Raw genomic sequence first — 27258 nt, 5'->3', positions numbered from 1 at the left:
CCTAGTGCCCAAAACCAGCAGGTGACCAACAGGAGTGATACTGGCTGAAGCACCAGGGACTGGCCACTGCCTTGGTGAACGTGACCAACATTCTGCCCCCATTCGTCTATCCTTAGAGCATATGCTGGCCTGGGGCTGAGCACTGCCACCATTCCACTCATGCCAGCCGGGAGGAGAAACAAAGCCAAGGAAGAGCTCAGGGGCAGAGAACGGAGACAATCTCCTTCAGCAAAAGAGATTCCCTGAAACGGAGTTGGCAGCAATGGCATTAGTGACCTGCCTTAACTGCAGAGCTCTTCAGAGGAACCATTGCTACACACTGGCACCTTTATCTAAAGGGCCCCACTGCCCAGTGGAAACAATGACAGGGTCACGTCCTCTCCTCACTGACGTGAGGGCATTGCATTCACACAGGGTCTGTCTGATCCTCCCAGCTGCTCTGTGATTCCCAGCGTGGGGAGACTTTCCCGTGCTTGCTCTGCTCCAGCTAGTGGCCTCAGCAGCATAGGCGGCTCAGCGTAGCAGCCTGATGACATCCCCGGAAGGTGGGTGGGACTGCACTCTTTAATCAAAACTAATCCAGCTCTGTGTTTAAACTGAACTGTTTGGTAACCCAATTAACATTTGCACATTAGCCCCGCACAGGGGCAACAGACAGCTACTATCTGAACTCCCCAGGAGAGGGCTGGACAGCACAAAACACATGTTTTGGGGAAAATCCAGGACTGGGAATGTGTGGGGGGGGTCACCCTGCAGGTAGTAGCCAAGGCTGGTGGAAGCCAGAGTGTGACTGGAGTGTTGCTGACAGGTTGCTGGGGGTCAGAGCTAGCTATACACAGACATGCAGGGTGTGACCTGCCTCCTGGCAGGCTGACTGTGAGTGACCCAAGTTGGGAGCTACAACAGCAAAGCATGGTGAGGCACCCCCAGTTGCAGGACAGGGGTGACACAGCCCTTCACTAGTCTGGATTGCACCCTGAAAGGTGATAGGAGCAAAATGCAGAGTGTGTTCATCAAAGAGTTCAGCTCTCATTTCAGGTGTGCACCTAATGATCATGGTTATACTGAGCAGGTGTGGACAGAGGAGCCATGAGGGTTTGTATCCAGCACTGTTTCACTACAGCTGGACTGGCCAGGGGGATAAGCAGTAGCTTTTGAAGAAAGGCAGACTGGGTGGACTTGGGGCATGGCTGGGAAAACCTGGCTGAAGCAGGGGGAGGGAGTCCAGCTGGGGTAGGTAGTGGGGGTGAGGGCTCAGCTCAGTGTGCAGCTTGCGTACCATTATATGGGCCTTCAGTAAGCCACTGCCTGTGATATGTGCAGACAGGAGCAGAGGGCGTGAGCCAGCAAGGAGCAACTTCCTTGTGTGTTAATGGCTTCTGTAGTGCTAACTAAGCTTAATGGGAGGGGAACTGGAAATGTTGGCAAGGGGGTGTTGGTGCAGGGAATGGTGGGAAAGGGCTGGAGAAGGAGGGAGGCACACCAGTCTATTCTTACACACTTCAAGTTACTGTAACCACCGGGTAATAAAATTGCTGAGATTTTGGGATATAGACCATGGATGAGGTTTCTCTCACTAGCCCAGTTAGGCACCACAATTGCAGACATTGCAAAACATGACCATTATCCCACATCCACTACAGCAAAATGTACAGGAGTGGGGATGCACACTGAGGTATCACATAGCAACCGTGTGACCTAATGGAAAGACCACTGGCCTGGGACTATTCCTAGCTCTGCCACTGGCTGGCTGGGTGACCTTGGGAGAGTCACATCACCTCTCTGTGCATCAGTTTCTCATCTGTAAAATGAGGATAATGTTGCAAAGGATCTACTGATGCAAACACTACATAAACACTAGGTCTTATCTGGTATTACTTAATCATAGTGTATCTGCTGCAACCCTAAGAGAGAACTACAACTGCCTAAACAACTACTAACTCCTTCAACAAACTATTCTCTTTCTTTTTTAAAAATAAGGAAACTCACTGACTAAAAATCTTTATTAACATAGACTTAAGGTTGCCTGGAGGTATCTCATGCCCTTCCAGAACAATGAGTTCAGTAAAACTCAAAAATCTGAAAACCAGGAAAAACATAGTTAAGGTACATACCAGTGCAACCAGATCCACCTAGAGGTCTGAGGATAACAGCCAACTGCTTCTTCCAGTTACTCTGTTAGCTTAAGAATGTAGTGCACCAAGCTGTGGCTCTAAAGGTTCCCACCCTGCTGATGATCCAAGTTCAATGCAATATGGTCTCATGTGATTATTTTTTTAAACATTTGGACTATGTGAATTCGAGGCACATCCCATATCCCAAGCACCCCTCCCTCAGCCCAAGCTGTCATAGCAGGTCCAGGCCCTGCATTTGTTAAGGAAATAGAGATGAGCTTGGGATCCCCAAGACGCAATAGACTCAGGTAGTCCTGGGTCCCTGCTGGGCTGGGAAGCAACGGTCCAAACAGGAACCAAACCTAGCTTCCCACTAGAACTGGATTCTCTGGGCCTGACTCTCCACTGGCCTGTGCCTCATTAACAGCAGAGGGGGTAAAACACTTCCCTTCTGCTTTGGTAACTATGGCAATGGAGACTCAGGCCCTCCCCCTCTCACCGATCCCTCTGTAGGGGCATGATGTAGGGAACCTGGCCGTCCTCCAGCCCAAGCCAGCCCAGTGTGTGAACTGAGCGGAGGCCAGCTGGGGCTGTGCCTGAGGAACCTCCCTGTTCCAGCGGGAGTCTGGTGCTATGGCAGCCCCAAAGAGTGAGTCCAGAGCTGGCCTGGTGGCAGATGCCCTGGCAGCTGCAGATGCCCCCATTATGCAGCAGAGAGCCCTTGGCAAGGGCCCAAGCTGATCCCTCAGCAGAGCGAGGCCCAGCACCAGCATTTGGAGAGGAAGGAAGGTCTGAACCCTCCCGGGGTTCCAACAGGAAGGAATAAACTGACCTCCCCTCAGTAACATGCCATGAACACAGACCCATCTTCTGCTTCCTCCTGAGAAGGGCTAGGAAGCTCCGTCCCACCCACAAGGTTTCTCCTTCCTAGGGCAGGGTATGACCAGACCTCAGGGGAGGGGCTGGGCTCTTCTCCCTTGGCCCTGCAGGAATGGCCACCTGGGCTCTGGCCAATCCCAGCTGCCTGCAGAGTACAAAGGAGGCAGACTGGGTGCAGATGCCTTATGGGTCACTGGTAGGAGAGCAGCATGGCTGGGGTGTGGTGTGAGTGCTATGGGGGAGTGGTGTGCTTCTGGTTGCTGTACTGCTCCTTTGCTCTGGGGGATCCTAGGGAGCTGGTCTGTGGCCAGAGAAGCCTGCAGTTCATGCTGCATCCTGGCCAGGCTGGGGTGGACTCCCTGGCACTGACTGCTTGGGGTAAGTGAGGCCAGCCCTGTGTGCCCCTCCCTGGGTGTCTGTAGGGAGCCCAGTGTGTCTCTCCAGAGAGAGGGGAAGGGACTGACTCTGTCCCAGGGATCCCTCTATTTGTTCCTGCCCAGCAGCTGGCTGAGTCCTGGAGAGCCTGAGCAATGGCTAACCTGAGCTGGAGTTTGTGCTGCTGGGGCTTAAGAGCCTGGCCAGGGCTCTTAGGCAGTCCCCACCAGCCAAGAGCCTGTCTCCTCTGCAAGGAGGCAGTAACTCCTTGGAATACTCTTGTGCCCTCTTCCCCTGCACTGGCTGCTGATCTCCTTGTTCCTCTGTAGATGTGGCTGGGAAGCTGCATGCTCTGCAGAATGACTCCAGCTGTGGGGTCTGGGTCTCCCAGGCTGCAGATGGCTCCAGGACAGTTGGTGCCTCCTATGCTGGCTGTTATGTCTCTGAATGGGTGAGTGACCTTCTGGCACCTGCCTTGGGTTCTGGACTGGCTCCTCTGCCAGCCCTGATGTCTGTGGGTCTCTCTCCCCAGGATGGCGGTTACCTGATGGTGGTTAGTGTTGAGGGGATGGCTGCTGGTGAGCGCAGGGCCCTGCATGAGGAGAAGGTGCTCAGGTGCCCCAGGAGCCTGCCAGGTGAGGGCCTAGTGTCTTAGGCTGAATGCCCCAGCCTGTGGCTGTGAACCATCTTGTGGAGATGGCTGCTCTCCTCCAGTTACACAAAGGGAGGCCTTGGTCTCCCTCTTCTCCTCCCTGGGGTCAGGTGGTGACTGTGGGGCCAGTGACAGCCCTTCTTTGCAGGCTGAGCAAGACAATACCCCTGGCAGAGAGCACTCCATGCTGCTTGGCTGCTCTCCTCACATAGGAGAGCCTGGCGTTCATGGTCTTTGTATTGCATTAGCCCCTAAGGGCTCCAGGCAGAGCCTGGGGATGGTGACAGGTGCTGGAGGCTTCCCTAGAGGCCATGTCTCCACTACCCCATTACCCAAACTGGTTATGGATTAAATGGTGAGTCTCTGGGCTGAAACTGCACAGACCAGGGTCCCCCTGGTGCTGGATGGCTTCAGATTGAAGCCCCGCAGCAGAGTGTGAGCTGGAGGCAAGATGTCTGCCCTGCAGAACTCCTGGGGTCCTGAGGGAGCCTCATAGCTCCTAGCCAGGCCAGGAGGGAGCATGCTCTGTAGCCCAGTCTCTTGCCCCACCTAGTCTCTGTTCCTTACTGCTTCCCACCTGTCTCACCCCAGCCCTGGATGCTCCAAGCCCCGATGTCTGTGCTGCCATCCAGAGCCAGGATAGGCTGCCCTGTGGCTCCTCACCCATCGACCGGGGAGTCTGTGAAGAACAAGGCTGTTGTTACAACCCCAGTGATAGGGTGAAGCCTTGTTACTATGGCAACACAGGTGAGTTTCTGTGCACATGAATTGTCCAGAGCTGACTGTAATGGTCCCACATGTGGGGGGGGGGAGTGGCTGAGATACCTGGCATCAAAGCTGAGTGGGGTTTCCACGTACCCAGTCCTGGAGACAGCTGGGTGCTGGGCTAGTTAGTGTGATATCAAGGCCACGTGCAACGCTTTCCATCCAGCCTCAGGCTGAGTGCTTCAGCTGTGACCAATAACAGTCCCAGCCCCTTGCTCTGGAATCCACAGCACATGCCTCGTGGCCATTACAGCTCCACCATGAGCTATATGTGCCAGGGTCCCTTGCAGTGCCAGCCTGTGCCCTGGAGGGGTGCAGTAGAACATGGTGGGTTCTTATCCAGCTCCGGGACAAGCTGCTGGCTTCGGCTCTAGTGTCCTGAGACTGGCTAACCCAGGTAGGAAGGTGGCCCTGACTTGTCCCCGGCTCCCTTCCAGTGACAGCGCAGTGCACTCCAGATGGCCACTTCTTCCTCGTGGTCTCTCGGGCTGTGACTCTGCCCCCCCGATCCTGGACTCGGTGCATCTGGCCAATGGGCACGGTGCTGGCTGTGTCCCTGTGGGGCAGAACAACGCCTTTGTCCTGTTCCGGTTCCCACTCTCCGCCTGTGGCACCACTTTCCAGGTAAGAGTTGAGCTGGGGGAGGCCAGGATGGGGTCACTCAGCTGGAATAGAAGGGGGGTTAGGTCAGAACAAGGTGCACTGGCAAGTCCCTTTCTGAGGTTGATGCAGCGACAAACAGTGGCTCCTCTGGGGCAAATCTCTGGCTTCCCCTCATCTGAAGCCTGGCCCTGCAAGAGTCAAAGCTGGGGGTCAGTGACTGATCTCTCCTTCCAGATGGCTGGAGACCAGGGTGTGTATGAGAATGAGCTGGTGGCATCCAGGGATGTGAGAACCTGGAGTCTGGGCTCCATCACCCGGGACAGCACTTTCAGGTAACTCCTGGGGCTGGTACCTATGCCATCTTCTGCTGTACATCTGCAGAGCTGCCTCTGTCATGTGAGCTCTGCTCAGCTCATGGCAATAGCATGGGAGTGGTTCAGGGCCAGCTGTTCCTCCAACCAGCTGTTACATGGCAGGTGCCAGGTGCTGCACAGTGACTCTCCCCAGAACCCTGGGTTCTGTCTCATCATGAAGTCTAACAGATGATTAAAACACAGCAAGTCAATAGAAGGGCAATACTGGGGTGTCCCTCTTTACTTATGGTCTCGGGCTTCTGGGCAGCTGGAATTCACAGGCTCTGTCTGATTCCCACTTCTGCCCCTCAACTGAATCTCTGCAGTGCATGTCTGGCCAAGCCCCACTCAGGCTTGTTGACTTTCTACTAGGTTACATGTCCGCTGCAGCTACTCCATCAGTGGAAACTTCCTCCCCCTGAGTGTCCAGGTCTTCACCCTGCCCCCGCCCCCTGGTGTGTCCCAGCCTGGCCCCCTGGTGCTGGAGCTGCGCATTGCCACAGGTAGGAGAGCTCTGAAGGCTCATGCAGATCTCTTGGAAGGATTTGGGCCTCAGTTGGAGGGGAGCTAAATACTGTGTGGGATGGGAGGGTTCGGGACATGAGATTCTAGCCTGGCAGTGGAGACATGGGACAAGGCTCTGGCCTGTTCAGGCTGATCAGTGATGTGTTTAGATTTACACTAACCTCTCTCTCAGCCAGAAGTGAGCTGTATCTGTCCTCCATGTTCAGAAAGGCAGCCCTGCTCCCGCATTGTGGGCTAGATCTAGCACAGTGGGAACACTGCCCCCTGAACTGGGAGTCCAGGACCCCCTGAACAGCTTGTGGGTATTGGCCCCATATGATGCGCTAAGCTTCTCTACCTGCATCTCATGCTGACCTGCAGGGACCCCTCTGTGCTTATCTGTTCCAGAGCAGAGTTATGGCTCCTTCTATGCAGACCGAGATTACCCTGTGGTGAAGGTTCTGCAGGATCCCATCTACGTGGAGGTCCAGATCTTGCAGAGAACTGACCCAGATCTGGTTCTGGTCCTGCACCAGTGCTGGGCCACCCCCAGCACCAACCCCCAGCAGCAGCCGCAGTGGCCTATCCTGGTGGATGGGTGAGTGACTGGGGGTCCAGGGTAAGGGGTCTCTATTTTTGCCTGGGGAGTACAGGGCACCTTCTGACAACTGCTCCCCTCATTCCCAGGTGCCCATACACAGGAGACAACTACCACACCCAGCTGGTGCCTGTGGGAGCCACCTCAGGGCTGCAGTTCCCATCTCACCACCAGCGCTTCATCATCAGAACCTTCACCTTCATGGAATCTGCCTCCCAGCGGGTGCTCACAGGGCCAGTATGACCTCCCTTCTATTCCAGTAGGGCCAATCAGTCTTTGTGATCAATACTCTCTAGCATTTGGCATGTTTGCACCATGTCTGTCATGTGGTCTTGCTCCACAAGTCTTTCCCCCTTCCATGTTGCTCATCTCATTCCCTAATGAGACAAGAACATCATGAGACAAAGTGTAGGGCAAACCTTAGGCTGGTTAAGATTCTTCATCTCCATGATGGTCCTAACTGCCCAGCCTCTCCAGTGCTCCTACACTAACAGGCCACCCACCCCACAGGTTCAGGACCCTATAAGATGGAGTGTAGCTTCACTCCCCTGTAAGCAAAGGCAGGGACATGTCAAGAAGGGCCTGTCCAACCTGAGCCATCTCTCTCCCCGCTCCTAGGTGTACCTGCATTGCAGCGCCTCAGTGTGTCGCTCCTCCAGGCTAGAGCCCTGCACCCACTCCTGCCCTGCTGGAGCCCGTGAGTTTCTTCCCATCCTTGCTTGGGCTGTGTGAAGAGGGAGCAGGTGGGGTGGCTGCCAGGAGTCATGGATGTATCTGATCAGCCATGAGCACAAACCCATCAGGCCTGGTGACAGCTGGGCTTCCTGCTCATCAAAAGGGAGTAGTTTCCAACTCGCCCTACTGCTGCTTGCACAGCAAGGTCACCTCTCTGAACAAACCAATGAGGAGTTCTCCACTCCATTTGGAAAGGGAGCTCACTTCCCCTCCTGCTCCAGTGGGTGTGGCTGACAATGCAGCTATCTTTCTCTAGTGCCATGTCAGGGCAGCGCCAGATGCTGCAGGGAGCTGGGCTGATGCTTTGCTGCAGCAGATGCCCCACTGACTGGCTTTCCTCAGACATGGGGTGATGGAAGCATAGATGCTTGTTGGTTAACAGGACTTCCAGACTTGTCTGCTCTGCAGCTAAACAGCTGTTGTCTGTCATAGGGGGCAGGAGGAGCTCTGAGCAGCACCTTCAAGATGGGCTCTCCCACATCACCAGCCAGGGGCCTGTGTTCCTCCTCCAGGCCAAGCTGAAGAGGGAAGTGTCTCCTGAACTTGGTGAGTCTGGCCTAGTATCCTTCTTTGTAGAAGCCTTAAAGCCTAACCTGTTGCCTGAAACTAACTTCTCCACTGTGGGGGAGCTCACTATGGCAGGGACCTCTTGTTCAAAGACCATTCAGTCAAGGCCACCCTGGGGTGACCCTACAGTGGTAGGGCACCAAGCCAGTGAGGCTAATTCAGTCATTGACCTGCCCATGGCCAGTTGTAAGGATGACCAGAGAATTCACTCCTGTCTCCTTGACTAAATCTCCAACCTGACTGGCTTACCTGGGTTTACAGCCCAATGGCATGGGGTAGTCCTATTTAACTGCTGATCCTCATCCCACTGTGTCCAAATGGACTTGGAGGGAGGGCAGCCTCAACTCATCGCTGGGCATGCATCCCTCTGACTGCCCTAACCTGAATAACTTCTAGAGGCATCCTGCTTAAAGCCTGCAGGGAACTCCCAACCCTGTGTTCTGAGCACACTGGCATCACATTGTCACCAGAGAAGGCTGGGGCCCATGACAGCATGGCCTAGAGAGACAGGACTGCAGAGGCATACAGAGCTGCTACTGACTCTCCTACTGAAGGAACCACTGGCTGCACTAACCCATCCAATCTGCAGCAAACATGGCCTGTTGGCAAGGGGCTAAGACAATAGCCCATTCTGCCCTCAAGATGGGAAGGACTCTGGATTTATGAGAGAACTGGTCTAGGTACAGCATAGTGCTGGTAACTACTGTATAATAGGCTGAGCCTATGACTAGGAAAGCTGGAGGAGGAAATAGTGGTTGGACCAAATAGTGGAGCAGGATGGGGGTCTGATCAGGACTCTAAAGGCATGCTTGCTCCAGACTGAACTGCCTTTCTTTGAATAGGATCTTCAAGGAACACTGGAGCAGCCTGGATCTTGGCCTTAGCTGGGGTGATGCTGATGGGGGCACTGTGTGTGATGCTCATGGCCATCATGCAGGGCAGATGGAGAAACACAGCCTGTGAGATCCATGTGATACAATAAACACTATTGCAAGCATGCTTTCTCTGTGCTTCTTGGGCTGGGGCAGTGTGGCCTGGCCCTGGGGGAGGCAGGGGAAACCACTTGCAGGTTTGGTACAAGTGGAGTGATGGTAGTAGAATGCAGAGTCCATCTACATCCCCTAGGCAGAGCTACCATCCTGTCCTTCTACCACCTGTGTCTGTAGTGGGTGCTAACTGGGAGCAGGACACTGATTAGCAAGACAGCTGTTGGGGGGGGGGGGGTGTGGAAGCTAGCTAGTGTTATGGGCTTCTCTTCAGCTGCCCCCTCTGAGCACACAGTAGGTGTGACCTGGAAGTCTCAAAGCCAAACAGCAGCTGAGCACCAATAGACTCAAGATAGCTGAGGGGGGAAAAGCCTTCTAACTTTGCTCAGCTAACTGATTTTAATGATGGGTAGCAGTACTCATCCAATGTCTTTTTGCTTCATGGGGGTAGTGCATAAGAACACCTGTACTAGGTCAGACCAAAGTTCATCTAGCCCAATATCCTGTCTTCCAACCAGGGCCAATGCCAGGTGCCCCAGAGGGAATGAACAGAGCAGGCAATCAAGCGATCCATCCCCTGTTGCCCATTCCTAGCTTCTGGCAAACAGGTTAGGGACACAATCTTGGCTATTGTCCATTTGATGGACATAGCAGTGTGTGATCTTCCTTTTTGTTTTTAAATCTGCTGCCTAGTCATTTAGTGACCACTAGCTCTTGTGTTATGAGAAGGAGTAAATAACATTTCCTTATGTACTTTCTCCACACTGGTCATGATTTTATAGACCTCTATCATATTCTTCCCAGCTTGGAAAAAGACAAGAGGGGGGGAAAGGGAAGTCCCAGTCTTATTTTTCTCCTCACCTGAAAGCTGTTCCATACCCCAATCATTTTTGTTGCCCTTCTCTGAATCTCTTCCAATTCTAAGCTTTTTTTTTGTGGGGGGGGGGGGCGGAGAGGGTAGGGCAACCACATCTGTGCACTCTAATCATAGAAGATTAGGGTTGGAAGGGATCTCAGGAGGTCATCCAGTCCAACCCCCTGCTCAAAGCAGGACCAACCCCAACTAAATCATCCCAGACAGAGCTTTGTCAAGCAGGGCCTGCCATAAATATAAGGGAAGGGTAAACACCTTTAAAATCCCTCCTGGCCAAAGGAAAGCCCTTTTACCTGTTAAGGAGCTAGGATAACCTTGCTGGCACCTGACCAAAATGACCAATGAGGAGACAAGATACTTTCAAAGCTGGGGGGGGAGAAACAAAGGGTCTGGGTCTGTCTGTATGATGCTTTGGCTGGGCACAGAACAGGAATGGAGTCTTAGAACTTAGTAACATAGAATATGAGGGTTGGAAGGGACCACAGAAGGTCATCTAATCCAACGCCCTGCTCAAAGCAGGGCAAATCCCTAAATGGCCCCCTCAAGGATTGAACTCACAGGCCAATGCTCAAACCACTGAGCTATTATTTCTTTAAATAGCTGAGAAAATAAGCTGTGCTGAATGGAATGGATATTCCTGGTTTCAGAGTAACAGCCGTGTTAGTCTGTATTCGCAAAAAGAAAAGGAGTACTTGTGGCACCTTAGAGACTAACCAATTTATTTAAGCTGTAGCTCACAAAAGCTTATGCTCAAATAAATTGGTTGGTCTCTAAGGTGCCACAAGTACTGCTTTTCTTTTTATGGATATTCCTGTTTGTCTTTTTGTAACTTAAGGTTTTGCCTAGAGGGATTCTCTGTTTTGAATCTATTTACCATCCTGATTTTACAGAGGTGATTCTTTTTACTTTTTCTTCTATTAAAATTTTTCTTTTTAAGAAACTGAATGCTTTTTCATGAAGATCCAAGGGTGTGGGTCTGTGGTCACCTATGCAAATTGAGGATTTTGATCAAACCTTCCCCAGAAAGGGGGGTGCAAGGTTTTGGTGAGGATTTTGGGGGGGAAAGACATTTCCAAACAACTTTCCCAATAACCAGTTAAACATTTGGGGATGGTAGCAAAAGTCCAAGGGCAAAGGGTAAAATAGTTTATACCTTGGGGAAGTTTTAACCTAAGCTGCTAAAAGTAAGCTTAGGAGGTTTTCATGCAGGTCCCCACATCTGTACCCTAGAGTTCAGAGTGGGGAAGGAACCTTGACAGGGCTGTAAAAACCTCTACAGATAAAGATTCCACCACATCCCTAGGTAACCCATTCTAGTGCTTCACCATTCTCCTGGTGAAATAGTTTTTCCTGATATCCAACCTAGACCTCCCCCGCTGCAACTTGAGACCACTGCTCCTTGTTCTGTCATCTGCTACCACTAGCCTGAGTTTCCAGATGTGGGGATTTTTTGTTTTTTAAATAAAATCTATCTTTAAGAACAGGATGGGATTTTTGTGTCTTAAGAGGCTTGTGCACATATTTAATTAGCTAGTGGCAACAGTTGATCTCCTTTTGTGTGTGTGGTTTTTTTTTCCTTCGCTCTTCCCTGGAGAGGGGGTGAAAGGGCGTGAGGGTACCACACAGAAGGAATTCCCAAGTGTGCCTTCCTGGATCCTCAAGAGATTTTGTATTTGAGTGGTGGCAACATCTACCCATCCAAGGTCAGAGAAAAGCTGTAACCTTGGGAGTTAATACAAGCCTGGAGTGGCCAGGTGTTTTTTTGGTTTTTTGTTTTTTGTTTTTTAGAATCCTTAAGGGCCCCTACGTTCTTCACTCAAAGTGCCAGAGTAGGGAATCTACCTTAACAGCATGGGATTCTTCCATCCTAAGCGCAGGACTCTGCACTTGTCCTTTATTGAACCACCTCTGATTTCTTTTGGCCTAATCCGCCAATTTTGTCTCTTACTCTGGACCCTATCCCTACCCTCCAGCATATCTCTCTCTCCCCCAGCTTAGTGTCATCTGTGAACTTGCTCAGGGTGCAATCCATCTCCTCATCCAGATCATTAATCAGTGACTGTACCAAGATGTGTGTACCATAGATTTATATAGAGGCAAAGATATTTTCCTTATGGACCCTTTCTTGAGGATTCCTAACATTGTGTGTTTTTGGGTTTTTTTTTTTTGGACTACTGCTGCACATTGAGTGGAAGTTTTCAGAGACCTATCCACAATGACTCCGTTTTGAAAATAGACCAGTTAGTCCTACATCAGAAGCAGGAAGCCTGCTACACAATCAGTGGGGCCACTAAACAATCAAGATCCTAAAGGAGCACTCAAGGACAATAAGGCCCTTGCAGAGAAACTGAATTCTTTGCATCAATCTTCATGGCTGAGGATGTGAGGGAGATTCCCAAACCTGAGCCAGTCTTTTTAGGTGACAAATCCAAGGTCCCAGGTTGAGGTTATTAACTCTAGTTCGTTGGTCAATTTGTTCCTCAAACCTCCTCTAATCAGCCATAGTAGAAGGAGTAACGAAACATAGGCTTCTTCCTGCTTATCTCAGAATGTGAGCTACTTACTTAGCCTGCAAACAGGGCCTGGATAGCAGTGCCAACAGAGAACAGGCACAGGGATCCAGTTACAGGGAGAACAGGCAATCTTGCGGGAGGGAGCCACAGAGCTGCTTGGCAGTAGCTGATATTTTCTAAGAAGAATGCTTTTGTTAGGTTTTTAAAAAAACAAAACAAATGTTCTGTCCAAGTACTCTAAAAGAGAGTGAGGGCTTAACAGGGGAAGCTTCCTGCACCTCATGCCTCCAGACCTGGGGAATTGCATGGAAAAGCAGGAGTGGGGGCACTAGGCTGGGTATCAGCTGGTATTAGTTGGCACAGTGCCACTGCAGTCAATGTAGCTAGGTGGGCTAATACCAGCTTGGTTGTGAGCCACTGTGTCTAATGGGCCCCACCTCATCTGCCTGCTGCATCATGAACTTGCATTTTCAAAATGATTTAAGCACTTGTGCTCCTATGTCATGACACTCTTGAGAAGCCTACTCCAGCTTACAATGCCAGGCAGCCATCCCTCAACTGCAGGAGCGGAGATCTCATCAACACTTTGCAGAGTGGGCAAGGATGGATGCTGGGCCACTCACCGGTGGGTAAGATGAGTTAGTTCATCCCTTAAAGTATTGGCAAACTAGCCAAATGGTTTGTCTAATTAGCAATGTGAGTGACTGGATGAATGAGATGCCCACCCTCCCCACCTACTGTGTTGCAAAACCGCAGCCAAGGGAACAGGCTTGGCAGAATCAGTGGGGAAAGGAAACTCAGTTGAGCTTGGCTCTAGTGTGGCACAGTGAAGAGCCATGAGGGGTGGAGGGAAAGAACCTCTCCTGATTTTTCTTTTCCATTTTCCCAACAAGGGGATGTTGGGGGGGGGGAAGGGTCAGATGGGGGCGGTACACCTGTCAAACCATAACGCAGGTGCCCTGAGGGAAGCTCAGGGAGGACAGAAACCTCCCGTGGAGCAGAAGGGCAAAATTCAGACCATGAGGGTGGGCCCTTCTGACTTTTAGAGGGTTTAAGCCAGAGGTGTTAGAAAAGTTACCACAGGGATATCCGGCTTGCAACAGCTAAGCATTCAGCGTGACATCGCTTTCTGATCCTTTGTCAGCTCTTCCTATCGGCGTGAAGTGGAATTTACCAAATGGTGGATTGTTCACCCCCACGTGAACATGAGCTGGGTTTAGACAGACACAGGTTAGTATGACCCTACTGATGTGGTGTTGCAATAGTAATCCTGCTCTGTGTGAAGGACATTGCGAACTCAGGCACTTGGTGTACGTGCTTGGCAGGAGAGTCAAGGGGGCGATGCTACCATCTGGGGGATTATAGAATCATAGAATCATAGAATATCAGGGTTGGAAGGGACCCCAGAAGGTCATCTAGTCCAACCCCCTGCTCAAAGCAGGACCAATTCCCAGTTAAATCATCCCAGCCAGGGCTTTGTCAAGCCTGACCTTAAAAACCTCTAAGGAAGGAGATTCTACCACCTCCCTAGGTAACGCATTCCAGTGTTTCACCACCCTCTTAGTGAAAAAGTTTTTCCTAATATCCAATCTAAACCTCCCCCACTAAGGGACTAATGACTAAGGGCCTCTGTCAGAATCCTCCTTAAATGTAACAATACAGCAGCAGGGTCTCGATTGGCCCTGGTTAGCCAGCTGCCTCCTCTGGGGAGTAGAGCCCAGTGCAAAGAGTGGTGTCAGGATTGGGGCATAGATAGAAGGAAGCTGCCTCTCTCCTGTAGCACACCATGTGTTCATGGGGAACCTGGTGCTAAATCACTCACAGGCATTGTGGTTCTGGGCCAGGGCTTCCTATGTAGCAGCAGCTACCTCACTGACCTCTCTTGAAATTCAGCCCTTGACCCAAGCTTTGGTCTTCTTTCCCAGCACCTTGAGCAGAGGAGCGGGGGCTGCAGGGAGGTGGGGAAAGGTCCACTCACAGCAGTTCTCACCATGGGCTCCTAGAGCAGGTGGACAGGGCAACCCCACAGGTAGGGTGACCAGACAGAAGGTGGGGTGTAATAGGAGCCTATATAAGAGAGCCCTAAATATCGGGACTGTCCCTATAAAATCAGGACATTTGGTCACCCTACTCACAGGGCACATGTATTCTTTCTCCCCCCACATCTACAGAACACCTGTTGAAAATGAAGTCTCTAAGGCAGGAGGAAATCAAGGCATGCAAGCCCTTCCCTGTTGCCTTGTGGGGGAGGGGGGAAGGGAGGGTGGTGCTGGTGGAGATTACATCCAGTGATTATTTTGAGGGATTTGCTTTGTTTCTTCCTCCTCTTTATCCCTTTCCATTTATCTTCCAGGAAGCTTGGGTGTTCCATTGATCAGCTCAATCTCTCTGGCACTAGTCCTGACTGGTTGAAGGATTTAGGGAAATCTTTAATCTCTTTTTAGGCAATCCTGTGGCTTCATTCACCGCCCACTGTGGGAATTGCAGCTTCTTATCCACTGGGAGCAAAATAACTCCCCTCCCTAATTCTGTCATTGTTTTGATAGCCTAGTGACAGTTCTTTTAAAATCCCCTTTGTATGGATCCCGCTACCAGTGCTGTCTGCATATACACAGTTAAAGAGCCAGCAGGTGACTCTCAAGACGAGGTAGCATAGCTTCTCCTTTAGCAGGACCCATGAAACTTGTTGCACGCTTCAAGGCAGAGCTGTGCAAATTAGGTTTGGGGTATTTTGGTTCAGTGGCTGAACGGAAGAATCAGGGCAGGGCGTCATTGTGGGCTGACCCAAAATGAGAATTTTTTCAGCAAAACAAAAACGTAAAATTCTGTTCCAGGTTCAACAGTGTTTTGTTTGACTGGAAATGGAACCCCTTTATTTAGCTGTTGAGGCTTCTTATCTTTTGGGGAGGAGGGGCAGTCAATTGAAAGTGAAAGGTGTCATTTAAAAATATGTAACCCAAACCTTGTACTTCTAGGAATTGCTTTTTTTCTGGCCAACCCCACTCGAGGAATTTGCGAGATATTTCAGCCAACCTACATATGCCATTTTGGAGGGGAGGGGGGGAACTTTGTCCAGCTCTACAGCCGAGAGCTGCTAGAGGAAGCTATTCACAGTGGCTCTGTGGGTGCGGGTGAAAGTAGGATCAACCCTGCAGTGAAGGGCAGAGGCCCATACATAAAGCATAGGGCCAAGGCAGAAGTACAGGGACAGCTCTGTGCTGCAACAGTCCTTCAGCAGCCAAGGACCAACTGTCCTTAAGGGATGCCCACATGAGTTCTAGCAGGGGCATTCCTCTATCTGCATGCTCTACTTATCTTGTGTGCCCCCAGCTATGGGGATTGCTAAACATAGACTGGGTTACACAGAAAGAGGGGAATAATGGAATATCTAGCTGTGTTCCTGCTCCCCTGTAAGCATCCCTGCTAGTGCCCTCCCCATCCGTCCCTCTGCTACCCTACCCTTGCTCATTTCAGAAAGGGCTGAGCTCCTACAGCTCCTGCTGGCACCAACATGATCACTGCTGAAAATCCACCCTGGGCGGGCATCCAGAATCAGCAGCACTGCTGCAAAGTTGCGGGTGTAGCTTCCCTGTGCCCATCTGTGCTGTGGAGTATGGTGTGTGAAGTGCTGGGGGGCACATTGGCTGAAAGGTGCTACCCCTGTGCAAGTTTACTCTAATCTGTCCTTCCATTGCCAATCTCTGGGACACTGGCTCTTTCGCAATCACTTCAAGTATCCCTTTAAAGGCCTGTGCCTGAGGTATGGTGCAAGTACCTAAGCACAGGCCAGGAACCCCTACGGTGTAATGGTGGCTCTGATAGCGATTTTCCCTACAGTCCTGGGCAAGTCACTTTGCTGCTTTCCACCTCATTCACGCCCTGTACAAAATGGAGAAGATAATCCTGAGCTCACTCCCAGGTACTGGGGATGATTCATGAGGGAATGCGTGGAGAGCTATAAAACACCATGCAGAACACTGCTGAGAGCATGGGATTGTGTTGGGTTACAGGGAAATCCCATAGCCAACAGCTCTCTAGCTAAGTAATGATCTGCACAGAGACCCTCAGGGGCTGAAAAATCTTAGTAGTGTCTGCAGAACGGCTTCCCTGAAGAACTACAACGAACCCAGCATATCTCCAAGATCTAACTGCCTACGCACTCAGCCCAGCAGAATTTGTAAACTCCTCTGGAACAGCTCTAAGCAGCGACTCTGGATAAATTATACTTTGTAAGTGGTCATTCCCTCTGAGCTCACGTCTTCCCTTCCCACTTGCCACCTATGCCGTGCTGGGACTTGTTCTCCCAGGAGCTCTTCTCAAGGGCGCTGGAGGGAGGTGTGGATGCCTGACACTGAACACGTCTAGTCAGACTGGAGTTAGAAACACCTCAATTCCCCCACGGTGGCTCTGTAGCCCTGGGACGGCATGGCAGGTTGTGTGGTTTGGTGTCAGCCAGGGCTGCTGCTTCAGCAAGCCCTAGATGCAGCATCTCTAGGGCCAGGGAAGGCCCCTCTCTCTTCTTCTCTACCAGCCTCTTTCTCTCTTCCCCCACCGGGGCAGATCCCTCACTTCCGCCTCTCCCCATGACTCCAGCTGGGATGGGTGTACGGCATTGCTTTACCAGAACGGAAGAGAGAATCCGAGTACAATTGCAGAAGAGCATAACCTGTGAAATAGACCCGTCAGATTAATTTCATGCTCCCCTCTCCTGCACCCAACTGGTGCAGGAGGCAGCTTCATGGGCACCGCCCTGGCAGTTTGCAGGCGATCCGGACAGCCTGGGGACTGTGACTCACTGCGGGGAGGATGTGCTGATGCTGCAAGTGCAAATGCAATGGTGGCCAAAAGCGCCTTTGCAAGTTGACCCCCTGTGAGACCCAACCCGTCCCAAGGGGCTTCAACCAATGCTCCCCCACAGCCCTGCGCACCGTCACTGGGCTGTCAGGGGAAAGGCCGCTCCGATCTCAGAGTGGAGAGAGAACCAGGGGCTGGTGGAAATGTGCTTAGGCGCCATCGCTGGGAGCAGATTGCCCCTTCCTTTAGAGCAGCTGGCACCGGCCTTTAAAGGGATACTTGAAGTGATTGCGTGGTGGCAGGACACTGGACGGACTGGACCCAGGCTCTGATCCACCTGGGCAGTTCATGTGCTCCTAGTCGCATGGAGCCCCCTTCTGACTACCCCCTCCTGGAGTTCTGTTTAGACCCCTTGAAATCTATGGGCTCACATGGAGGGAGGTGCTGCTCAGCCAGACTGCAGGGGCAGCCCCCGCCCTAAGAGATAGTCTGGGCGTGTGTTTGGCTGCTCCCTTCCCTTCCTGCCCAGCCCCTGGCTTGGGGGGGCGGCTCTCCGCCCTGTGAGCATCTTCCCGGAGCTGCAGGCCCCTGCCCGGGAGCAGTCCATGCAATGCTGGTTTCCAGTGAAAGCTGGAGGCAGCTGCTGGTGGTTGCCCAGGCAGAGCTGGGCCCTTGGCAGCATCCTGATGTGTGTGCTGGGGGTAGAAAGTCACCGGACAGATGGACAGAGCCAGGCTCTACAATGAGCGCACTGTTCCCCCTCGGATTCATGTGCCCAAGTCAAAAGACAGCCTCACTGCTCTGCAGAGCCGGGCGAAGCGGCCAAGGGTGGGCTGTGAGGTCATCCTTAACGAGAGCAGAACTGCAGTGTCAACAATGCCACCCATTGTACAGCTCTGTTTGTCCACCATGGCTGGGTTATTTCTGCTCCCAGAACGGGGCTGGGAGCGGGGCCAGTGGGGGCAGGGGGGCTTGGAAGTGAGTCAGGCAGCAGGGACTGGAGTGAGCCAGGGGAAAGCAGAGTTAGCTCTGCACTTTATAGACGCTGAAAAGATAACAGGGTAGATTGTGGGGACTTTAGCCACATCGAGCATGTTGGCTAGGTACAGCCTGGCACCTGGGTCAGAGCTACTCCCCCAGGGCCCTGCAATGTGGGACTGATGATTTCGTCCGCTCAGAGTCATCCCTTATCTAGCTGCAAACCTGGCAGCTCTCCGCCAGAGAACTGTAGAGCCTTGGCTGCATCCCAAGCCAGTCTGCGGCCTTGGGATCCTGCAGAGGAGTGGGGAGGCTGGGGAAGACGGGAACCAGCTCCTGCCCCCCGCACCGGCCCTGCAAAGCCCCTCACAGGCAGCCTCTCCTCGGGGAGCTTCCATTAAGGGGGGGTCCCTGGAGACGGTGTCCGCTGGGGAAGCCCTGGTAACACAACTCCAGTGCTGCCACGCTGCCAGAGAGAAGCTAGCTCGTGGGAGCCCAGTGGATCTATGGGACTCAGGGCATTAATAGGGCAGCTGTTTGTTCTGTCTAGTGGGGAAGTATGGGAGAGAGGGGCAAAAGCCGTGTTGCCAACTCCTGCGATTTGATAGGATATCTCATGATATTTGGTGTTTCTCCTAAAGGCCCAGCCCCTGGAGTCAGGAGATCCCGGAGAATCTCGGCTCTCATTAAAAAGTCAGTTTCTAGCTCTCACGGTGGCAGAGAAAATCTGGAAAATGGGACCCGAGTCCACCCCAAAGACTCAAAACCCAGAAAGCCCATGAAAAGCCCCCAGCATTGTATTGTGTTTAATAAGCTCATGATATTGTGGGATCTGGCTCATGATGTGTGAATGGGTGGGTTGGCCATACTAGTGGATGTGCATCTATGTCCCTGGAGATACATTCATGGTGTGTGCATAGGTATCTATTGCTCGTGGAATGGACATTTTATTGAGTGACAGTACTGAGCAGTGCATGAAACATCCGACAGGGAGCCAGGAACTTCTGGGTTCTGAGGCCAGTTCTGTCACTGACTGACTGTGCAGCCTTGGGCAAATCACTTCACCGCTCAGTTTCCCCACCTATGTAACAAGGCACTAGGAATAGGCTGTATACAGTGAATAACTGTGCAAAGAAATCAACCCCTAAAAACCAGATAGCCAATAAACTCTAAACTGCCTGTAAGTGGCAATGGTGAGAGACCCAAAGCGCATTCAAATGCTGTGGAAATGGCTGGGCATAGCATGGATAGATAGGATACAACAGAAGGTGTTTCCTTCTTATTTTTACCTTAAAAATACCAGAAAGGTCAAGTCAGATCTCCTTGCTTTTCCAGGAGGACTTCTGAGAGTTTTTAGATGTTGTGAGCATTGACACCTCACGAGGGGTGAGGCTGTTGAATCTTTAACCAGGACTTTTCTTCCCAGTGTTCATTAGCCATCAAAGTTATTAACAAAGAGCTTTAAACACCCTGATTAAAAGTCTCTTCCCATACCTCTCCCCTCCCCACCCCCCAGCTCAGCTTTCACTCTCTTGCCTCCTGGGATGTCACAACTTCACTAGTTCTCCCTGCACCACAGAGTGTTCCAGGCTAGATGAGATCAGAAATTCTCATTAAAAAAACAATACACTCTTCTCTCTGGTCTTGTCCCCCATCACAATGAAAGGAAAAAGGACACAGGCCCAATTCTTTCCCCCTTTGCTGGTCACTTTTCAATGTAAAACCAGAGGAACAAATAAGTGTCTGCTTTCTGAGGACAAGTATGAGATTTCTTTGAAAAAAAATGAAAAGTTTTCAGCCAAAAAATTTCAAAAGTTTGGTTTTTTTTGGGGTGGGGTGGGGGGGAGGGCCAGGGGTTGACAAAAAGTTGACATTTTTCAGTAGAAGCCCCCTCCTCCCAAGTTTTCCGACTCTTTCTATTCTGCACCCAACATCTCCCCCCTCCCCTCCCCAAGTAGGGAGAGCCCCCTGAGAAGTGAGGTAGCTGCTGGATGCTGAGCACATTTGAAAATCTGGTACTGTGAGCCCCAGCACCCTGGAGAGTTAGCAGGAATGCCATCACATTACAGTGACCACTGTTTCCTCCTCATAACACTAGGAGATCACACGGGGCAGGGAGAGGCCCGTCCCCCCCCGTTTCCCCCCCAGCCGGTGTTGGCAACATGGCTGAGATGGAAGCTGCAGCCGCAGGCAGATCTGCACTACTGAATCTAGGACAAGCCAAGAATCAATGGCACAGAGGGGATTAAGTGGCACTACATGTCCTCCAGTCAGAAGGATGCCTCTGCGCTTTTTATAATTTCATGTGACTAAGAGAAAGAATTTCAACTTTTGTCCATGTTAAGCAAATAATCCAGGTTTAATATCTTATTGCTCAACCATTTATCATGAACTCATATGGAACTCCTGACCCCAAATTCACCTCAGCTATGACGGAATTAATAGGGCTGTGGTACTGATTTACACTTTGCTCAATCACCTGCAGCCTTACAATAATTATCTTGGTCCTGCTCTTACATACTGTTCTGAAAACCCCTCCTATATACAGTAGACCAGTGGTTCTCAAACTTCTTTTTTCCACAGACCACTTGAAAATTGCTGAGAGTCTCGGCAGACCACTTAACGATCTTTCCAAATGTTGTTTGTACCATTAGCTAACTATTGTAAAGTGCTTTGGATAAAAGTGCTATATAAAAAAAACGTAATAATAATGAACTTTTTTTGTTCTACAAATAAAAGCACACAACTCATATTTTCATATCAGTAGTTTTACCTTTCTAATGCGATGGATGTGTCCTCTCTCCCACACCACAGCAGTCTCCAAGCTGGGGCTGGGAAGGAAGGGGGGTCTCTCCCCTGCCCCAGCAGCCAGAGAGCTGAGTCTGGGAAGAAGGGCCGTCCCTGGAGCTGGGAAAAGTCACCTTTCTCTGGCCGCCGCAGCCCTGTACATCCTAAATTCCCCCCACCCCGTCTTCTCACCCACCTATCCCCTAGTCCCCCCCAAGGCCACCACCTCACTTTACATGTGCATCTTCTCCAGGGTCCCAGCACCTAATTAGTGGAGCCACGTCTGCGCAGTTCCACTAATTAGGTGGGTGGCCCTTCATTGTTTTGTGGACGGCTGCCCAGGTGCACACCTTAGAGCAGGGGTGGGCAAACTTTTTGGCCTGAGGGCCACATCTGGGTAGGGAAATTCAATACAGGGCCATGCATGTAGGGCTGGGGGTTGGGGTGTGGGAGGGAGTGTGGGGTGTGGGAGAGGTTGCGGTGGGCAGGAAGGGGCTCAGGGCAAGGGGTTGGGGTGGAGGAGGGGTGTGGGGTGTATGAGGGGGCTCAGGGCAGGGGGTTGGGGGGTGGCAGGCTTCTCAGGGCAGAGGGTTGGGGGCTCAGGGCAGGGGGTTGGGGGGTGGGGTGCAGGAGGTTTTGGGACACAGGCTCCGGCCCAGCACCACTTACCTGGAGTGGCTCCAGGGTGGCAGCGGTACGCACCGGGGTCAGGGCAGGCTCCCTGCCTGCCCTGGCCCCACGCTGCTCCCGGAAGCAGCCGGCACCACGTCCCTGTGGCCCCTGTGGGGGATGGGGGCAGAGGGCTCTGTGCACTGCCCTCACCTGTGGGTACCTCCTTCAAAGCTCCCATTGGCTGCGGTTTCCCCTTCCCGGCCAATGGGAGCTACGCAGGGCTGCAGGGACTGGTGCTGGCCGCTTCCCAGAGCGGTGCGGGGCCCACGGCGCCATAGGGGTGGCAATCCCGCAGGCCGGATCCAAAGCCATAGTTTGCCCACCCCTGCCTTAGAGGGAACTAATCGCGGACCACCTGAATGGAGCTTGTGGACTACTGGTGGTCCACAGACCACAGTTTGAGAACCTCTGCAGTAGACTAATCCGGTTTGTTTAAAATAAAGATAGTTATGGGGCCAGATTCTGAACTGGTGTAATCAACATAGTTCAGCTGAAGTCAATGGAGCCACATCAGTTTATATCAGCTGAAGAGTTGGCCTATGATCTGCAGTGTTGTTTCTCGGCTCGGGAAACCAAACCAGACTCAAAATTTCATTGACTTCATTGTAAATCTCTTCAATGCCCACAGAAGTCAATTAAAATATTTGTACTGACAGCTTTCTTTTGGAGAGGTCATATACTTTTACTAATGTAACCTTGATACCTCATCATAAGCTATCAGTGCTGAAACAACATTTCTAAAACATATCGCCTTCTGAATGATTCAGAGACCAGAAAACCTAGACAATCCAATGACAGAGTTCTTTCTTTTCAGATAATGTACAGAAAGAGGAGGAGTGCTGCATTATGGACCTGATCCAATGACCATTCAAGTCAACGGAAAGAAACCCATTAACTTCAGTGAGCATCAAGTTGGGTCCCAAATGGGTAGACAACATAGCATTAGCCATAGTACTGACACAGGGGTGACCCTTTGCAATTCCCTACACCAGGGGTTCTCAAACTGGGGGTTGGGACCCCTTGTGGGCTTGCGAGGTTATTACAGGGAGGGGTCGCGAGCTGTCAGCCTCCACTCCAAACCCCACTTTGCCTCCAGCATTTCTAATGGTGTTAAAAATATAAAAAAGTTTTTTTAATTTGTAAGGGGGGGTTGCACTCAGAGGCTTGCTGTGTGAAAGGGGTCACCAGTCCAAAAGTTTGAAAGCACCACTGGTCTACACAATTACCCGGTGAGCACCCTTTACTTAGACATTAATTACATCATCTTTTTAGACAAGACCATGGTAATTGTCAGGAGTGAGCTCTTCCACCTATTGAGATCCGGGAGGTGGGCGGGCAGCTGAAGACCCCTCCCCCAGCCTAAGGCGAGGAGCGACTCTGCAGGTGCGAAGGCATCACGAGCAATTCTCCAGCCGCCTCCTTAGGAGCCAGCTGCAGGGCTGGACACTGATCTGTTAACGTCATAGGGAAACAACAGCCCTAAGACACGCTGCGGGCGTGGCTGCAAGCCCAGGGCACAGAGAGCTGAAATATCTCAGGCTGGGGAGCTGCAGCCTGCCGAGCCAAGGCGGGGAGACCCCGCCCGGATCCCGTGTCAGCCGCGGGGGCGGCGCGGCTCCTGCAGGGGCGGTCCCAGCGCGCTGCGGGCAAACCCAGACAGGGCTGCGGATGGCTGCGCGTTTGGCTCGAGAGGAGGGAAGCTCGGCTCTGGCGTCTCCCCGCAGCCCCGGGCAGGTCCGCTCAGTAAGCGAGGCGTGCGCAACCGCGGGTGTGCGGGGGGCCTGATGGGCTGGGGGCGCCGCCCGGCAAAGCGGGTGCTGCTCAGACCCTGTTTTCAATGGCTTTGGACGTTGCCGGGCGGTGGCCGCTTGGGCTGGAATCTCCCGTGCCAGGGGCTGGCTCGGGCTGAACTCTTTGGGAAAACGTCCCAGCTGTTTGTGAGAACGAGCCTCGGGCAAGGCGGGCTGTTTCGCCCGGGGAACAGCTCACAGGCTGAGCCCCTCTCTTTGAGCCAGGTGCCCGAGCACCCCCGGGCCGGGAGCAGCGATTGGCATGGGGGCGCCGCTGTGTCGGGGACAGGCCTCTTCTCCGGCGCCCTGAAAATCCCCCCCCCCCCCGATCTGACCCCGTGAGGAGGAAGCGCTGGAAAAACCTGCAGTTACAATATACCGGGGAGCGACTACGCAGCTCTGTTTCCGGGAGATGCCTGCACTGGGCGTCCTCCGACCGGGGCAGAGTCAGGCTTCTGCTATTGCCGTTTCCGGCTCGGGGCCAGGAGCCGGGGGTCTGGCTCTCCCGTGCTCTCGGGGACCCTTCTGCTGGGCCCAGCCCCGGGCAGCGCGGCGGAGGCAGCTGCCTGATTCCGAAGCAGAGAGCACACGAGCTGGGGCTGGGACTGGCTGGGCAAGGAGCCGGGAGCTGGAAGCAGAGGAGATTGGGACTGTTTCAGCAAAAGGACTGAGACTGGGGGGCCGGCTGGCCGGGGAGGGGGAGGTGGGAGACTGAGATCCGATGAGGAACCGGGGGAGACCGGGGCTGGCTGGGCAAGGAGGCTGGAACTGGGAGCCACTGGGGTGCGGAGAATGAGGGAGAGGCCTGATAAGGAGCCAGGGTGCGCAAGGAGAACTGGGCCTGACCAAGGAGCTGATGTGGGGAGGGGAAGTGGTGCACTGAGATTAGACATGGAGCCCAGGGAAGGAGACTGTAAAACCGAGGGGACAGGAGCGTGGGCATGAGGTGACTGGAGCCCTAGGTGGGGGCGGGAGAGACAGATCAGACAAGGATCTGGGAAGGGGGAATTGGAACTGGCTGGCTAAAGAGATGGGGACAGGGAGTCTAGGACTGCATGGACAAGTATACTGGGATGAGAAGCCTGTGGAGTGGAGATTAGGACTGGTGAGTGTTGAGGGGCGGGGCACAAAACTGGGACAGGGATAAATTGGAGGGTATGCAGAGGTGAAAGTAAGCTGGTATGCCCCAGTATGGCGTACCAGTAAGAGCCAGTGCGCCGTACCAGAACCAGCTTTCCGAGAGGGCAATTTAAAGCCCTGGGGTAGTGGCGGCGGGGCTGCGGCGGGGATTTAAAGGGCCCCGGAGCTCCAGCTGCTGCTACACCCCCCCCCCCCCGGGGCCCTTTAAATCCCAGCCTGAGCCCTGCTGCCACTACCCCGGGGCTCGGGCAGCAGGGCTCAGGTGGGATTTAAAGGGCCCTGGAGCTCCAGCTGCCGCTACCGCTCCGGGGTCCTTTAAATCCCCGCCAGAGCCACACCGCTACCCCAGGGCTCAGGCAGCAGGGCTCAGGTTGGCATTTAAAGGGCCCTGGAGCTCCAGCTGCCGCTACCCTCCCTGGGCCCTTTAAATCCCCACCTGAACCCTGCTGCCCGAGCCCTGGGGTAGGGGTGGGGGGGCTCTGGCGGAGATTTAAAGAGCCCTGGAGCCCCAGCCACCGCTACTGTCCTGGCCCTTTAAATCCCCGCCGGAGCCCTGCTGCCAAAGCCCTGGGGTAGGGGGGCTCTGGTGGGCATTTTAAAGGGCTGGGACGGTAGCAGCGGCTGGAGCCCTGGGGCCCTTTAAATCCCCGATGGAGCCTGGCCACCGATACCCAGGGCTTGGGCAGCAGGGCTCAGGCGGGGATTTAAAGGGCTTGGGGCTCTGGCAGCTGCTACCACAGCGGAGCCCCAGGCCCTTTAAAGCTCTGCCAGAGTCCAAAGCCCCGGGGTAGTGGTGGCAGCCAGGAGCCCCCAGGGCTCCACAGTCATTTAAAGGGCCCAGGGCTCTGCTGCGGTAGCGGCAGCTGGAGCCCTGGGCCCTTTAAATCGCCCCCGAGCCTCCCAGCTGTCTCTGCAGCTGGTAGCTTGGGGGTAATTTAAAGGGCCCCGGGCTCCCAGCCGCCACTACCGCAGCTGGAGCTCTGGCCCTTTAAATCTTGATTTCAAGGGCCTGGGGATTTGAGGCCACGCCCCTTGCTCAGGACTCCAGCATACCGGTAAGTCCTCTAACTTACTTTCACCCCTGAAGGTATGGGACAGAAGGGGTTAAGTATGGAGGAAAGAGGCAGTGGGGTCTGCTCATTAGAGCACACACCTCTCCAGAGCCTGGAATGGAACCTAGGGTCCCTGAGTCTCACGATTCTTCTGCGGTCAGCAAATATCTCTGGAAGCCACTGGCAATGGGTGTGTCCCATTCTGTCCTCTAGTGCTGGTCCTCGTAGAGCATGACAACCTACTACTGCTATCGGCTCATTAGCTCAGGTGACAGAGGGCTGTGTGGTGGATCTAAAGATTCCAATGTTGCTGATGTGAGTGTCAATAGGATGCCACATGATGGAAATTCTGATTTTTTTTTTCCAGTTTGCTTTTTAAAAAACCTATGAAATTGCAACCTTAATGCTGTTCTTTTAATGTAGTCATTGTGTGTAAAATCAAGCATGCAAAAGTTAGGAAATACCAGGACGAAGGTTGCCTGTGCTTAATTCCAAATGGCCGTGGGAGTCGGCAGGGTTTGTAGGATATGTCCAAGTGAGGTTCTCAGCCGCTAGTCATTGCGGGAAGGTATTCCTGAGCCTCTGGATTCTGCCCCGGGAAAGGAGGAGTTGGTGGTCATGTAAGTTGCATGGTCTGATTTTAATGCTTCCCTCAAGAAATTGCATCACAGTGGCCCCAGCGGGCCAGCTTCTATTGCCCTGCCACCAAAGATACAAAATAGCCTTCTCAGCTGCAGCACTCAGGCGTCCTTGGTATCTCCAAAGATATTGGGCTGGAACCTGCCATTGTGATTGGGTAGTGGCCTTAAACCTAGTTTGTACGGGTAGAAATAATTGCACTTGGTGGAGGGCAACGGAGGCCCATTGGGGCTGATTCTCAGGAGCGTTGAGCACCCACAACTCAAGTTGGCAGTGGTCACACCTGGCTGAGAGGAGGATCGGTTACTACAGATTTAATGAAAGGATCCTGCCTAGTGAGGTCACTCATGCATGATCCTTTCATCATGCATGTGTGATCTGGCACTTTTGCTAGTACAGAGGGGTAGAGCATGTGAAGAATGAATGTTGTGTCATGGTTGCATCAGGGGAACTGGGAGCCAGGACTCCGAAGATCTATTATTAACTGTGCCACTGACTCAGTGTGTGACCTCAGGCAAGTCGCTTTGTCTCTCTGTGCCTTGATTTCCCTTCTCTGAATGTGGAGGATAATGATTCTGACCAGCAGCCATGAAGTGTGAACTCCAAAGTTCTAACTGGGAGCACCCAACACTGTCCTTATCCTCCGCACTCCTCACCCAGCGATCTCCAAGCACTTATTCAAAGATTCTAGGTCCAGAAGGTTTAGGTTGGACATTAGGAAAAACTTCCTAACTGTCAGAGTGGTTAGGCACTGGAATGAATTGCCTAGGGAGGTTGTGGAATCTCCATCACTAGTGATTTTTAAGAGCAGGTTAGACAAACACCTATCAGGGATGGTCTAGATAATACTTAATTCTGTCATGAGTGCAGGGGCCTGGACTAGATGGC

The 27258-nt window shown here is 52.6% G+C and overlaps 1 protein-coding gene and 1 pseudogene across 6 annotated transcripts in view; both read left to right on the top strand.

Annotated features, from left to right (window-relative positions):
- The first annotated feature begins 3178 nt into the window (after positions 1-3178).
- Positions 3179-9127, top strand: LOC140915297 (zona pellucida sperm-binding protein 4-like; annotated as a pseudogene).
- A 14076-nt stretch (positions 9128-23203) lies between these two features.
- The window catches only part of LOC140914611 (acyl-CoA desaturase), a 36046-nt gene continuing 31991 nt past the window's right edge, over positions 23204-27258 (top strand). Inside the window, exon 1 of one of the 6 annotated variants that reach the window (XM_073352902.2) lies at positions 23204-23492. In XM_073352902.2, the coding sequence (XP_073209003.1) occupies positions 23418-23492 (75 nt within the window). In that variant the 5' untranslated portion in view covers positions 23204-23417. The other 5 variants (XR_012159919.2, XR_012159921.2, XR_012159920.2 and 2 more) reach the window with 5 other exon arrangements.

Source organism: Lepidochelys kempii, chromosome 7 (assembly GCF_965140285.1).
Source record: "Lepidochelys kempii isolate rLepKem1 chromosome 7, rLepKem1.hap1, whole genome shotgun sequence".
Taxonomy (NCBI): Eukaryota; Metazoa; Chordata; order Testudines; family Cheloniidae; genus Lepidochelys; species Lepidochelys kempii.
The sequence above is the reverse complement of the archived record's forward strand: the minus strand, read 5'-3'. Positions and strand labels throughout refer to the sequence as shown.